The sequence below is a fragment of the Setaria italica genome, chromosome I, assembly GCF_000263155.2.
Source record: "Setaria italica strain Yugu1 chromosome I, Setaria_italica_v2.0, whole genome shotgun sequence".
Classification (NCBI taxonomy): Eukaryota; Viridiplantae; Streptophyta; class Magnoliopsida; order Poales; family Poaceae; genus Setaria; species Setaria italica.
The window spans coordinates 29847922-29864246 of NC_028450.1; the positions used below are offsets into that span (position 1 = coordinate 29847922).

Genomic DNA, 16325 nt, shown 5'->3' on the forward strand with positions numbered 1-16325 from the left:
AACGCGACGCCAATCGCCAGATCGTCGTAGCAAATGGACCAGCCTTTCCTTGGGGACTTGGGGTCATAACTGTACGATTTGACCTCATCTGTAGTGTACCCTTTTCAGGTATTGATTCTTGGAAGCAGACTGTTCCCGTCACCGTCGCGTATCCGTTTGTGTGATGAGCTCCGGGGACGGCGTGGTTGGCAAGTGGTGATGTGGGCGCTGTCAAGCGCGCTGCAACAGAGATTGCTCCCATCGGCATCCAATCAGCATTAACATGGACGGATGGAACAGTACGGACTCGGCGCGCGTGTGGCCTGCGATTTTCCTTCAGCATTTCCGTCGACGCCTTCCAATATGTACGCTAGTAATTGCACGCTACAGTAAGTAAAGTATCTGTCACGGACTCACGGTTGAACTGCTACATCCGGAGAAAGGGACCACGCTAGAGCGTATGAAAATACAGGCAACTAAAATTCTGTCACAACGTTGCTGAAAACAAGTGATCTATCAGCCCAAGGAAACAAGTGCTGATGACATGCATTTCTAGTGCATACAATACAACATGCAGTTTTGTTTGCTTTCGAAATTGTACACAAGAAGCATGCTGTATCTTTGACACCCAACGACAAACGGAACTGCAAAAAAAAAAAAAGCACCTGATACGGGCAGCAGTTCACTGTACTCGATATGGACTAGCTCTGATCATGATGAGCCAGAACGCACGCACGAAAGAATATTTTACACGCTGCAACAATTTGGATCAGGCAACAAGTGGTACCCGGGAAGGTCACGTCTTTTACAACTACGAACACAACCATATTCCTAACGGAACAAGACACGTGCTTGAGAACTTCAGCATTTCTGCCTTCAAATAAATGCACTGAAAACAATGTGTTTACCCGGTTGGATTGGACTATAAATGGACACTGAGAAATCCAACCGGGCAATAATTGGTAGTCAAGAACAACAATTTTTCAGGCTGTACATAATGAAATTCTGAGATGGCTGAAAATGAGGTGGTACAATGAAATGGTGGATATGTTACAACTCCTGCAAACTGAGTGTGCCCTAGTGATCTCACCTTCATCCACTATGCAGGTAGTGGCTCTTCCAAAACTGCTGGCACAAAATATATCATCAATGCACAATTAAAAAAAGACGTACCTAATAGAAAGAAAACTGGCTAATGAAAGTATTTTGGGGATGACAATAACCTTTCGTTTTTTCTGGAGCTTGTGGTCTCTCTGGCGCTTTCGTAGGCACATCAGGAAGCTCAATAACCTCATCGATGTCCTCAGATGCAGCTTCTGTGTCAGCTGGTGCTTTCATTTTCTCTTCGGGGCGTACTTCAGTAACAGGAGCATCTGGCAAAGACTCGACAGCAAGCTGAAAAGGAAGGCAATGTAAAATTTGAAGATAGATCTGAAACAAGCAATACGGAAACAAAGCTGTATACATCTTATCAAAGAATTTGAATCTTTTGTGTGATTGCTCAAGATGGAGCATGGACAATGTCATGTATTAAAAGTGGTCTGGTAAAAACATTTTTGGGCCTTTTAAGAAGTGCTCACGTGAATAGAAAAAAAATGAATCAGAAATTCAGAATAGCTGAAAATGATGGGAGAGATACTGATCAGAGATTAAGCTCCCTAATGACTTCTGTGATGATTTCTGAATTAGGTGGTTACACACAATCTAGGGGGCCTTCTTTCTTTTACAGGCCCATTTCTAACTCAGCACGAGCAAAGACTGTATAACCTTTATATATATGAGAGAGGAGGATTCATTGACCATGAGTGATACAATTTAAATTTTCAGTCTTGTTTGTTTAAGTTGCAGAATTTTGGGTTCCTTCTCAACAGATGAGAACTCTAGGAGCTTCGTTGAACAAACCTGAGCTTCCAAATTCTCAAACTCAGTCATAACAGCTTCTTCATCCTCAGCCGATAACTGCTCGCCTAGAACAGCATTTATTTCCTGAAACCAACCGTGATTGGATAAGTCACCAAAAGGATGAATAGACCCGCTCATTTGCAGTTGGGGCAACATCACAGCAATTAAACACAAAGAAAGCTTTTTATGAGGCACTAAAAAGGAAAGAAGATAGAACTACTTGTATATAGACCACAACCCATATATGTGATATAGACCCAATCATATTTAGTCATTTACTACCTAACCATGCGCAAAACTAGCTTTTGATGAAAATCAGAAAATATGCACAAGATCAACGTTGCACCTAACGACTGATATAAAATTTAATCAGGTTAATACTTGTGGATTCAGACAGGATATGGGTGCACTTCATAATGTCACTTCAGAATGTTGCTATCATAATTGCTATACAGTATAACAAGTTGCATATGAATGAATAAAAAATTGGACCTTCAAAACATCTGACCTGAGCTGCAATCATATGTAAAATTCAACTCTAATTACTGCAAATGAAGTTGCTTAGCAAAGACAATAACTCCCAAAACGATTAGCAGAGGATGAACTCCAAATGCACAGCACTCCTATAGAAATGGTCAAATAAACGTACAGTTAGAGTTAGCTGAACTTACATCTTGATAAGCCTTAGCCTCAGCTGTGTCATCCATCAGCTTTTGGACATCATCAATGTTTATCTCATTCTGTATAGACTTAAGGGCAGCATTTCCAGCCTTCAGGCTTTCAAATACAGCCTTTTGTTTACTTGCTAGTTCAATATCTGCCAGCTAAAGCAAGCAACGAAAATAGTCTGTCAGATTATTATACATCAAACTAAGAAACACAATGCTCATTAACTCCAATTGATTTCAACAAGAAATGCGGAACTCTGGCCCTACACGACAGTATTTAATTCATATTTAGAAACAATTATATGAATGAACTACAAACCTGTTGTTCAACATTTATTTGCCATGAGTCAACTTGTTTCAACAGCTCTTCCTGAGCCTTCTTCTTCTTCAGAGCAATCAAAGCTCTGTCTCTCTTCTTCTGTTGAACCAACTGCCGTGCAGCTTCCTTTTCTGCTTCGATTACCTTCTCAAGCTGGAAGGGAAGAAAAACATACATAGACAAACTCATCAGAACCTTCTATACTTTTAGCAGAGGTGATGTTGAAATGATTAAATGTGAGGAACCGAGGATCATAATCAAAATAAGCAGCACTTGACGACAACACCGCAGGTCATATTTAGCTAGAATCAAGAGACTACAACAAATTCATTGTATCAAGTTGTAGTACAAGATTAAACTGACTGTACTAGCAAGCAACTTCCACAAAGCCAACACCGATGACTGTAATGCACAGTAACAAGCAGCAGAAGCAAATCTGATTTTTGGAACACGCTCCAGAAATTGATGTGCTATTGTTTGGACAAACTGGCGTAGCAGTTTTCACATTCACCGGGAATCCTGGACTATAGCAAAGTTAACACAGAAAATTTTTCTTCACTCCCGATCAGACAGGCAGATATCTCAACCTGGATCAGTGCTGTGACACAACTCCCATCCACGGGTGGACCTGCCACTAGGGCCATAGCCCTAGTCTTAAGGTCCAGTAGCAAGGGATACCCATATGTATTCAGCCTGTAAATGGCTAGTGGGCCCACCGCAAAGTCCATTCCAGCGGTAGCCTACTTGACTAACTATTGATCGAGACCACACATGCAAGCGTATCCTTCCCCCCCGTCTTCCGTTCATTCGCATTGAGCAGCTGCTGCCGGTGGGATTCCTGTCTCAACCATACTTCACCGAGGGCCAAAAAATTAGCATAAGCAAATTGGCAAATCCACCGGCACCTGGTACTCGGAACCGGATCCTCTGCAATAGTTGCAACTACTTCAGAGGGACGTCCGAGCCGCATCACCACTCGTTGCACATCCGACAGCAGCATCCGTGAAACGACTAGCGCCTTCCATATGTGGTCTCACATCTCACCCCATGCTAGTTTGAAAATTCTGTTGCATCTTGATCTTTTAGAGAACTTGTATGGCTGTTTTTCCCATTGGATAGGAGCTATCATATTCATCGTCTAGATACATCTAGTGCACTATACTCCAGAGTCTACATTATTGCTTCTTTAATAGAGTTACGAAGTGAAGAGGAAATCACAACTGAATTTACCTAAATCTTCACTAATTAGGTATTTACTATCGTACGGTCTCATGTTGTGCTATTTTTTTTTATGTTGCATAGCTAAGCATGGAGTTGAATTATCATGTAAACTGGGATTTTGTGCTTTATTTTTCGCTAACTCTGGATGTGTGATCGGTATAACCGGTTTACGCCCTAGAGTTTTTGGCCCTAGTCTTGGCCCGAAGCTGCTCCCCTCGAGGCATTTCACCAGAGAAACCAACATAACAAAACAAGGTGACGCGATAATTGAGCCCTGGCAAACTAGCAACTCGGCGCAAGTTCCTTCGATTTACCAATCGACGTGGCTCCATCCAAGTCCAGATCCCAATCCCACCTACACGGGCGCCCCGCGCGACGAGCGACGCGGACACCAAATCTGATACGATCCCGCGGCGCTACAGGGGCACGGCCGGAATTCGATACAGGCGAGGGCGATGGACCACCCGTAGCTCAGGGCAGGGCATGGCGCGGCGCGGCGGAAGGGGAGGCGAAGAGGGGAGAGGGGGGAGGCGGACCGACCTGCTGCTGGAACTGGGCAAGCTTGCGGCGCTGCGTCTTGAGCGTGAGGATGGCCCTGTCGACGTCCGTGATCTTGGGCTTCTTCACGAAGATGTTCCCCATCTCCGCGGCCCGGGGTTGCGCCGGCGGCGAGGTGGCGTGACGGCGGCGGAGTAGGGGAGGAGGAGGGAAAAGGTGGACTGGACGGGGACGAGACGGTCACGGCATCACAGTTGAGCGGTTCGCTTCGGTGCCGGCGGGGCAGAGGATGCGGGTCGGGTCGTGCTTCCGTGGGACCCACAACCATTGGACCGGCAAACTTCCTTTTTTTAGAGAGAGAGATGGCAGAAGTTGGATGCGGCAAATGAGCGGGCCGTCAGCCCAGACAGTTGTAAAACCGGCCTGCTAAACAAACCTCCCCCCCGTCCGTGTCGAAGAAAAAAGAAAGGAAACAAAGCCTATGCAGCAGCCTCATCACGAAGATCCAGCAAATCTCCGAGTAACGAAACCTGGCAGAAATTTCACGACGACAATGCTCCATGCCATCTTGACGTCATCACCATGCCTTAGAAGCTCTGTTAAAATCTCAACCATCCGATCTGATAGGGAAGACGGTCATCGTTCAGTTGATGCATAGAATTTCATGCAACATCCATCAACACCTCTGGTCAGCAGGCGGCGTGACCGTGGACCGTGGTGATGCACGGACCGGCTCTGGCTCCGCAACTGTAGCGCATCGGTGCACGAGCCAGAGCTGGGGAGCTGCTTTCCCGCGGTTTCATCTGTTCGGCAGTTAATTTTGAGCAGGAGAAGGAAGAATAGCTCCGTGCTACCGTTAAGATTGGGCGCAAAATGCTTCTCCTCGGTTTACTAAAAAAAGACCGGGTGCTCGATGCCAATGCCACGGTGGCGGCGCGCAAGCTGGAGCAGTGGAGGTGTGTGCGGCGCGGTGGCGGGTGGGCCCAGCTGTCATCGACACCAAGTGGGCTTGCAGAGTTGCACCTGCTCGCGGCCAGGCGGTTGCGTTGGCAACTGGCCGATCTCTCCCTCTATTTAATGCGGACCCGCATTGTGTTTTCATAACAATTGGAAACATTCCTCTTGTGTTTTGCTGATATGGTTCAACATCCATAGCATTCAAGGTTCAGATTTTAACTGCTGTAAACAGTGTATGGTTGTTTAATCTATTTTAGGGCAGGTAAAACCTTAGCCATTTGTCTGCCAATAAACTTGAAGTCTATGGCTTGTAGGCACATCAACCTATTGAAGTATTCTGTTCTATGATTTTCAGTGTCTTCCGAGTGATTTTTTTATTTGCAAGCTTGTTGTTTGATGAAGCCACCAATCTGGTTAACTACATGCTTGATTTGAGGGTGGAGAGAAGGCATCCATTGAATCCTGTAGCATGTGAGTTCGAGGAGTGTGGTGGACACATGAAGTTAGCTGACACTCTTAAGGTTATATGTGATATTTACGACAAGTGTCCTGGGGAACATACCTCTGCTGAACAGAGGAGAATGGTTAGGGAAAGCAGTAACTTCTGATGTGCTGTTCCTTATGACTATGCATATCTTTGCAGTGGAGAATATGGTAAATTATCCTGCTGAAATTATATGGAGGGCCAAATAACTGCACTTGACAATAGCATGATGATGATGAACTCCTGAATGAGTTAGGGAACTGGTAATTATCTCTTCTACTGTGTAGTCTCTGCAGTGTTGCCATTGCGTTTGTGGGAATGCTGTTAGCTTGCTAATTCCTCCATAAATGCTTATCAGGTGCTTGTGGAAATGCCTGTGTGCGACGAGCTGGTGATTCTGATTTCCAAGGACTGCTGAAGAATGAAGGGAAGGAGAGGTACGGTGTTCTGTACAAGCAGTGGCAGAAGAATGCTGCCAATTTCAGCATTGACAGGCACTACCCAGTGCGGGAGCTACGGGACCGTGCTCAAAGCTGCTGGGAGAGGATTCCAACACACGAGGGCAAGTCGGTACTTGTATCTGAAGGTCATTGGCCTGGCTGGAAACAAGTTGGGAGATGTGATTCCTGGCTCCATCGCAAACCTTTCGATGAGTATGGAGTACTTGAGCATAAGTAGCAACATGCTACCATATTGTAAAGTGAAGGTAACATATTATGAACAAACGTATAATAATGTGAGAGTAAGTAATGACCCGTAGCAACGCACGGGCATTTCTGCTAGTCAACTTAATTTAGGATAAAAAAAACCAAGTCTAGAGTTTAATCGAGTGCAAACTGAGAGAGACAGAGACAGAGAAAGAGAGAGTGCGTAGAGGGCTACCATCGCTCTTAGCCGAAGAGCTCGCCATGAGAACGCTAGTGAGAGGAACCACAGCGGCGGCGGCGTCGACGAGTGTAGGCGGCGGTGGCTTGGTGCAGGTGGCGGCGATGCTTCCCGTTGCTGCAGCGCTGAGTAGATCGGGTACGGGGTTTTGTCAGGTCGGCGAGAGGGCACGGCAAACTTCGGCGTGCGTGCCCCCGGCCCCCACCTCTCCTTTTACGGCGTTGTGCGACGGGAACCACAACCACGAGTTAGTTGTGCATCCCTGATCAGGGCGTGAGATAGGATCCGACTTGATTGTTGGACCGAGTCGGTTAGAGATCAAACTCTAACATGCCAAATTTTGGCTGGCATACTAGTTTGCTGGTTTTGTTTCCTTTCTCCGTGGAAAAAGAAGATACATAGTTGGAAGTTAACTTTGGTTGCCATCCAAGTTCAATTCCCACACGACCGGTCTCGTCGTTTTTATATAGGTTTTTTAAATTAGCTAGGGAAGAAAGAGGAAAATAAATCCAATTCCGAGCGCTAGCGGAGCTGTGCGATCGACGACGATCATGGATGGGCGCCGCAGCCGCAAGCTTGATCATGAGACCTGTTCTTGTCGCCGTCTCAAGGTACTACTACCCTACACAGAGGATCTTAATTAGCGTAGAAATTAAAACCCAGATCACGGCCGGTGGTCTTAGTTTCCGTCGGTTTCCAGCGTCATCGTGTGGCATTGGCATCTACTCCCTTGACGTCGCCAGGGCACAGACCGGCCTCATTGGAGGACCTTCCCGAGGTACGAAGGAACCAAAACTGCTGAAAAACAGCTCTAGTGGTCGGTTCATAATCCAGTTTTCATCAACTATCTAACCATCCAGTTATAACAATCTGTGAAAATTTTGCATAGGACCTGATACACAGAGTGATATCGCGGCTCACCGTGACGGAAGCAGGGCGAACAAGCGTGCTATCATCTCGATGGAGGAAGCGTTGGACATACCACTCGAATCTCTGCTTCGACGGGACGTGCTCCGAGCTTGCCGGTTACGGCACGGATAGATTTGTGGCTCATGTCACCACGGTGTTGCAGCACCACAGCCGCTTGGTGGTGGATAGGTTTGAGCTGCGATCGCCTCTGCTCGGGAAAGAGCACGCCCATCACCTGGATCGGTGGTTCGACTTCGCCGCCTCCACCAAGGCGAGGCATGTCGCTCTTGATTTGAGCCCACTCCATTACGAGCATCGGATTGTTGCCAGCCCAAACAAGTACAGGTTGCCGGCGAACCAACTCGCCGCCCCTGCCGGCATCGTGTCTCTGCTCCTCGTCAACGTGTGCTTGGAGCTGCCGCCGGTGTCAGATGGCAGCCGGCTTCTTGGGTTCAAAGCGCTGAAGAAGCTGGAGCTGAAATTCGTTGTCGACCTAGGGGATCTCACACCCTTCTTAGCCAGCTGTCCTGCTCTTGAGTGGTTGAGCATCTCTAGCTCTTTAATTGGCCATCTTGTCGTGCCCCGTCAGGCGCGCTGCCTGCGGTACCTGCGTTTAGATTGCATTGGCATGCATAGCATCCATCTAGATGCTACGAGCCTGACAACATTTGAGTACGTCGGGACCTCATCCATACCAATCAAAACCAACCATGGCTTGAAGCTATCACAAGCAAGCATCTTTATTCCCTGGTTCTTCGATGGTGTCAGCTATTTTTGGGATGAACTCTCCTGCTGGCTAGCTCCTGTTGATCGTCTCCTCCTGTCACTTGGCATGGATGCAGAGGTTTGCTTTGTTCAGAGCAGTATAATAATGCCCAGCTAGGCAATTTATTAGTATTGTTGTCTTTTAACACTTGCATTTGCTTCCCAGACAAGGAGATTTGCCAAGAACCCTACAGAATTTATTCACTTGAGGCATCTGACACTGTTTTGTCATATCCTTCGAGATCCTGAGAGCCCACTTGTTGTCCTCCGGTTGACTCAAGTTCTTGAGTCAGCACCTCAACTAGAGCATTTAGGCCTTGTTTAGTTGGCCAATTTGGGAGGTGCCAAATTACTGTTACAGCACTGTAGCACACTGTAGCGTTTCGTTTGTATTTGTGAATTATTGTCCAAATATTAACTAATTAGGCTCAAAAGATTCGTCTCGTAAAGTACAACAAAACTGTACAATTACTTTTTAATTTCATCTACATTTAGTACTCCATACATGTACCGCAAGTTTGATGTGATGGGGAATCTTCTTTTTGCATAGTGTCAAAGTTGGAAGTTGGGAGTAACTAAACATGGCCTTAGTGTTGCATGTAAGTTCTTAATCTACTTCATAGTATGTTAATTTCTAGCCCATGCGCTATCTTGATTCCTTTTCTTTTCCTTCCAATTCTTGTTAGTTTTCTTGCCCCCTAAAACTTTTATGTCGTAACCAGAGTGTTTTCATTCCAATTGCCGTTTGTCCTTGCAAAAAAAAAATTGTCCATGTGCCTGTATTAGTCATGAGTAGAAATTTTTCTCGCCTAATCTTATGATTTGCCGGTCCACATAGATGAATATACCTTGAATCAAGTATCACCGCCGCACTAGACAAAATACAACGGCAAATTCAGGGACACTAGTACACTTTTGTGTGTCCATAATGTGTAAGTCTGAGCAACCGATTTTCAGAATAAGCAACTTTTGTTTGTGGCGCCATGAAATTACATATATCTTCCTTTCCATTTCATATATTTTACCGTGAATATATATGTAACTAGTGTCTTCGTGATGCAGATGAACAGTAGCGATCCGGTGCCCTTTTTGTCGAAGGCACCCGACTGTAGTATCCATCCACACGTTCACCATCACCTCAAGACGGTCCAGATGACAGGGGTGATTGGATTATCAGGTCAATTGGAGCTGGCAAAATACATTCTGCTGAGTGCCACTGCTGTGGAGTATATGACCCTTAGTCTAGCGACGCCCAGATATCGGCGTGTACGGTACCTGTGGGAATATAGACGCTTTACAAGACTCGAGGAATTTGCAAAGAATTACCTAGATCCGCGACGGGTGTACCGTAATGTTTTGAAAATTGTAGGCCCTAATGTTTGACTTGTCGTCATTAGGATGATGTCAATCTGCAATGATCACGCACAGGGGCGAAGTCAGATATATATGTACTATATGTAAGAGATATTAAATGACTCTCTGTTTTTCTTTTATAAACCACACAAATGCTTTTGGAAATAGATTTTGAACTTCCTCCAACTATATTCAAACCGTATATTTTCTGCCCTTCAACTACACGCAAACGCAAGGCAGCATCAGACGACGAAACTGCTGCACATGTTGAACTTCCTCCAACTATATTCAAACCGTATATTTTCTACCCTGTTTGTACATACTTCACCTCGAGATCGGACTCTTCTCCTCCTTTATGTCGATGATATGATCATTACTAGAGATGATTCTCAGTATATTGCCTTTGTCAAGGCCCGTCTCAGTAGGAAGTTTCTTATGTCTGATCTTGGTCCTCTTAGTTTCTTTCTTGGGATTGAGGTTTCTTCTATGCCCGAAGGCTTCTATCTGTCTCAAGAAAAGTGTATTCAGGATCTTCTTGATCGGGCTTCTCTTACTGATCATCGGACTGTTGAGACTCCTATGGAACTTAATGTTCATCTTCGCGCCACTGATGGTGAGCCCCTTGAGGATCCCACTCGTTATCATCATATCGTTGGGAGTCTTGTTTATCTTAGTGTTACTATCTCATGCTGTGCATATTCTAAGTCAGTTTGTTTCAGCTCCTTCTCATCTTCATTATAGTCATCTTCTTCGCGTCTTACATTATCGTCGTGGGACTATTTCACGCCGTCTATTCTTTCCTCGCTCTAGTTCCTTACATCTCATGGCTTATTGTGATGCTGCATGGGCTAGTGATCCTTCTGATCGCCGGTCTCTTTCTGCCTATTGTGTTTTTCTTGGTGGTTCCCTTATTGCTTGGAAGACTAAGAAGCAGGTAGCAGTTTCTCGTTCGAGTGCTGAGGCTGAGTTGCGTGCTATGGCGTTTGTAACGGCAGATGTGACTTGGTTACGGTGGTTGCTTGAGGATTTTGGTGTTTCAGTTTCTGTGCCGACTCCTCTTTTGTCTGACGGTATAGGAGCTATCAGTATTGCTCGTGATCCAGTGAAGCATGAACTTACTAAGCATATTGGTGTGGATGTTTCTTATACACGTTCACAGGTTCAGGATGGGGTTATTGCTCTTCAGTATGTGCCTTCCGAATTGCAGCTGGCTGATTTCTTTACCAAGGCACAGACACGTATTCAGCATAGATTTTTCCTCTCCAAACTCAGTGTTCTTGACCCACCATGAGTTTGGGTGAGGGTGTTAGATGTATATGTACTGTTGGTGTTTACCTTTTCTATTAGGGGGTTTTCTGTATATTTTCCCCTTCTTGTACCTATATATATATATATGGGCCTAGAGCCCCTGTTATGAATACAAGTGCTATTCCTAACAAATACAAAAATAAAACCCGAAAGATATATAGCCACCTAAAGTCCTCCAATCTGAAACAATACAAAAAAGATTGAAGGAATCAGTTGATGCATTTTATATGTGATTTTGATTCTGTGGACCTTAGGAAAACAACATACGAAAATAGAACAAAGGAAAAACATGTGTTGTACACATAATAGTTAATTAATTAATATTTAAACAATAGAACAAGAGAAATTACCTGTACCATGTAGATGATAGCAGCCACAATCAGTGGTCCCAATATCATGGACAGTAAAATGAAGCAATCAACAGAAAGGCTGCCTACTCAACCAAAAAAAAAACTCAAACTCTTGATCTATGCACCTTGTACCTTCTTTTTAAACAAAATCTAAGCATTTAGTGAAATGTTAAATAGATATGTGGTAGTAATATGAGTATATGACAATAGATAATCATGTCATCTTCTTTTTTTAGTTTTGCTATAAATAGAGATTTCACAAACATAAAACCCCAGAGATCTATAGCCACATAAAGTCCTCCAATCTGAAACAAGTTCACAAACACAAACACAAACACAAACACAAACAAGTCCTCCAGAGCTAATCTGCATGATATTATAAAAAGAGAAGAACAAAGCTTCCAATCACAAACACAAGTTCACAAAGTAAGTTGACTGCAACAATCTTAGTCGATTAGCAGCTCACAGGTATACCTTCACTCGCTCCACTAGTCAAAATTACAGACGCTTCTCCCTGCACTCATCTCTCACCCGATGACCCAAACCCGATAAACCAAAAGGATCGAGACACCAACTAGATGGAAGGATCGCACAGTGCACTACTCTTCAAGAGGAGGACCACACCCCATGAAGGTGGGGTGCCTCATCTCCACCTCGAGTTCTTCCACACTCTTGGTTAGGGATTTGTTGAGTGATGCCATGGTGGCGGCTGCATCTTGAATCACACGTGCGACTTCTTGGGCGATGGATAGACGGCTCAAAGCAGCCATCATCTTGATCTGTTCCTCTGACGGGCCCTTCTCCGCCTCCGGCATTGCCTCGTAAGCTGGCTTGACCTCATGGTATAGGTCCATCATCTTCTCAGCGTCCTTGACCTTGGGGTTGGCCAAAGCAGCCAGACGAGACGCCTCACTCTCCACCGTGCCCCTTGTGCGTTTGATGTCTTGGAGAAGGCCACGGGCAATGTTGTATGTAGAAACCTTGTTGTCGAGGTCGTTGGCGTTGTGGACGCTAATGCACCTCACTTGCACCGGCAGTGGCTCGACACCCAAGACCATGTTGGAGACCAAGTGGGCATCATGGAGCGATGCGGTGGGCATGACGTACACCCTCAGAGGAAGTTGGCGGAGATCCTATTGGCATTGCGAAGAAGAGGCGGTGAGGGCATGACGGAGGGCATCGGCGGAGACAAACTTGACCCAGTAAGTCTTGGTAGCCTCGTGGAAGCCGTGTGCGGCGGCAGTGGCGGCGTCGACCAGGTAGAGGAGGTCCTCCTTAGCATCGCGAAGCCAGGGCGGCAGCTCGCTTCCCTTGTTGAAGATGTTGGCCGAGGGCACGCTGGGGAGGAGCTTGGCGACCAGGTCGGCGACACTGTTGCCGGACATGGCTAGGTTGCGCCGCAGTCGCCGCTTGGGGGATCGGAGGGGGGTGGGAGGAGGAAGGGGATCGGGTGGTCGGGTGGGAGGAGAAGACGAGGACGAGCCGATGAGTGGGGTGGTCTGGCGGTGAGAGCTTTGTTCTACTCCCTCCCTTCCCAATTAAAAAGGAATAAAGCTGCCATGCCTGCGTCCGGCTAGTCTCGGACCTCCTCTTCCCTCACCCTAGGTCACCGACGGATGGCCCCCACTTTCTGTACGAGAGATAGACGCACAGATAGGGTGGCCAAAGATTTGGTAGCAAAGCATTTTGAAGAGAGAGGGGACGGGGATGGGGCCGGTCGGAACAGTAAAAAGTCGTCAAAAGCACCGGATGGGATAGAGCGGTGCGCCAGTGCTTTGTGCCTTTGGCCAGAGAAGAAGAAGGTGTACCATGCATGTGCTACTTTACCGAAAGCTGAGCCCAAAGTGCAAAGTGCAAATGATGGATCAATTAGGCTTAATAGATTCGTCTTGTGAATTAGCCTCCATCTATGTAATTAGTTTTATAATTAGCTCATGTTTAATCCTCCTAATTAGCCTCTAAATATTTGATGTGAAATGAATTTTAGTCCGGACTAAAGATCCAAACACCCCTTTAACTAGGTTAAATTTTGCTTTAACATCTCTGTAAAATTGTATTTTCAAAGGACTTGAAAGATGTGAAAGGAGACATGTCACATGCTAAAATATCTTGGGTAAAGCAAAAGACTGGAGCAACTTCAAGTGATCCAAACTGGGAGGACAGGTTTGATGTCAGTGGATGCTTTTTGTTCGATGCAGCTGTGGAAGTTAGCCTGTGACTTTGTGATCACATGTTAGCTCTTCATGTATATTATTGTACTTTCTGTTTTCTGATATTATTAGCTACGTAAGAAGGTAAAAATAAAAATGTACTCTGTCCGTTCCAAAATGTAGGTTATTTTAGCGTTTCTAGATACATAGATAAAATCTATGTATCTAGACATAATCCAGGTGTATAGTAATATCTATGTATCAAGAAAAGTCAAAACGACCTACATTTTGGAACGGAGAGAACGGAGAGAGTACTTGTGAAATTCATAGCCATACGCTGCAATAACATCAGTAAATCAGCGGCGGTTTTTTTAGGAAAATTCAAGATGTAGCACTACTAGCTGTTTTCAGAGATTTTTTTTAATCCTTGCTATATGCATTGATCTGATAACCAGAGGAGGATATTTTAACTAGCAGAAGCTTGCACTGGTTTTCTGGTTATTTTGACAGGTGAGTTACCTCTAGCCGGTTTATGAGGTCTGAACTGTTGACCAGTTCCAGCACATCCCTTTTGGTTACCTTGTTATTGTTTTTCTTTTCTAGTGGAGACCGTGCACTTTGTAGGATTGCTGGTACTAGTTGTCGGATTGTGTCTGTGACACTTCTCGGTACGATAATCTTGCATACATGTAGATGTGGACAATCCGTAATTCTGCTTTGGTTCTGCTGTTGATCTTTATCTAACACTATGGCCTTGTTTAGTTGGGGAATTTGGGAGGTGCCAAATTACTGTTACAGCACTGTAGCACACTGTAGCGTTTCGTTTGTATTTGTGAATTATTGTCCAAATATTGACTAATTAGGCTCAAAAGATTCGTCTCGCAAAATACAACAAAACTGTGCAATTAGTTTTTAATTTCATCTACATTTAGTACTCCATGCATGTACCGCAAGTTTGATGTGATGGGGAATCTTCTTTTTGCATAGTGTCAAAGTTGGGAGTTGGGAGTAACTAAACATGGCCTATCAGTGGTAGTTTGTACTTTGTACACAGGCTGGTCTAGAAAAAGAACTTGTTACATGATTAGTTTTGCAGGCAATTATGCCATGCTCTGGTAGGAAACAGATGATTATAACCATGATAACAGAGTAAAAAAAAAGGTGTGCGGCTGCCCACTGGTCCACTACCACATAGTAGTTTTTATGTTGCCTGAGGAATCTATTCATATCATCCTGCAATGCTACTACGCATGTCGGCATGTGCATGTCCTAGACCGCGAGCTGGAGAGCCTTTGTGCTACAGCAAGGGGTCGTTCCATCTTGCTTTTACTCACCCCCAGAAAGTATTGAGGTGGTCAATAGTGCCCACAGAAAATAATTACTGGAACCCTGTGACGGTAAATAGTGCAATGATGACGGCCATTTGGTATGTACTAGTAGAACGTGTATACAGCGCGAGGCTTCTAGGCAGTGTTTAGCTCGTGATTGGTGCTTTAATTGTGTTAATCTTGGAATAGTAGCTCAACAGTGGCTTTGAAAGTGAAATGCGAACTGGACCTGTATAGTTTCCCTTGCTTTCCTGAAAATAGACTGGTCACTAGGAACTGGATTACTGGACCAGCAATACTTTTCCCTGGCTTTCCTTCAGTGCGAACTGATAGGCAGGCTAGCTGCTTGATTGGACTCAAGCAAGCATATGGACATATGGTTCAGACTTCAGATTAGCCCAACTGCACTTGGGCAGGAGGATTTCATTATCTCATTCCTGGAATTATAGACGTGGTCAACATTGCTGACCAATTAGATCTTTGTAATCACACAAAACTTAGTGAAGAATTTTATAGAGATTTGCCGGAAGCCTGAGACTTGTCTACGGGGTGTTTAGATACACCTGCTAAAATTTAGTGTCCATCATATCGGATGTTTGGATACTAATTAGGAATATTAAACATAGTCTAATTACAAAACTAATTGCACAGGTGGAGTCTAATTCGTGAGACGAATCTATTAAGCCTAATTAGTCCACGATTTGACAATGTGGTGCTACAGTAACCATTTGCTAATGATGGATTCATTAGACTTATTCGTCTCGCGAATTAGACTCCACCTGTGCAATTAGTTTTGTAATTAGCTCATGTTCAGTCCTCTTAATTAACATCCGAACATCCGATGTGATCCTACTAAAGTTTAGCACCTCGTACCAAACACCCTCGGAATTGTCCTCTCCTCCATTCCATCGCATCCATGGGCCATGGCCATCCGCCCAGCGCGGCAGCGCCCATCCAGAGCAACACCAGCCAATAGGAGCCAGTCACAATTTGTATTGTTTCTCATCAGTCGTGATTTCTTTTTCTCAAATTAGAAGAATGCTCAGTTTAGAAATGTGGAGTAGTGCTATGATTCTATCTCCTGGACTCAATGGGAGTCATGTGATATGCTGCGATTCGCACGGCGCCTTTGGTCATGCCCCCATGTTCGATTCAGCATGGCGTTACGTAGAAACAGAGCAGCTACTGCTGGAGGCCGGTGCTATCGTGCTATGTGCCACTGCTCGCGGTCACAGAGGTTTTTCCTCTG

General features: G+C 45.1%; 1 protein-coding gene and 1 long non-coding RNA gene across 2 annotated transcripts; one reads left to right on the forward strand and one right to left on the reverse strand.

Annotated features, from left to right (window-relative positions):
• Positions 1-724: 724 nt before the first annotated feature.
• On the reverse strand, positions 725-4892 carry LOC101776247 (vacuolar protein sorting-associated protein 20 homolog 2). Its single transcript, XM_004952926.2, has 6 exons — positions 4630-4892; positions 2869-3021; positions 2553-2705; positions 1882-1965; positions 1203-1374; positions 725-1104 (listed from the first exon to the last, which is right to left on the reverse strand). Exons 1-6 carry the CDS (start codon positions 4729-4731, stop codon positions 1079-1081), a joined length of 690 nt encoding a protein of 229 aa, XP_004952983.1. The 5' UTR covers positions 4732-4892; the 3' UTR covers positions 725-1078.
• An 890-nt stretch (positions 4893-5782) lies between these two features.
• LOC111255937 lies at positions 5783-6795 on the forward strand. Its single transcript, XR_002676102.1, has 2 exons — positions 5783-6291; positions 6387-6795. It is a non-coding gene; the product is annotated as an uncharacterized LOC111255937 (long non-coding RNA).
• Positions 6796-16325: the final 9530 nt, after the last annotated feature.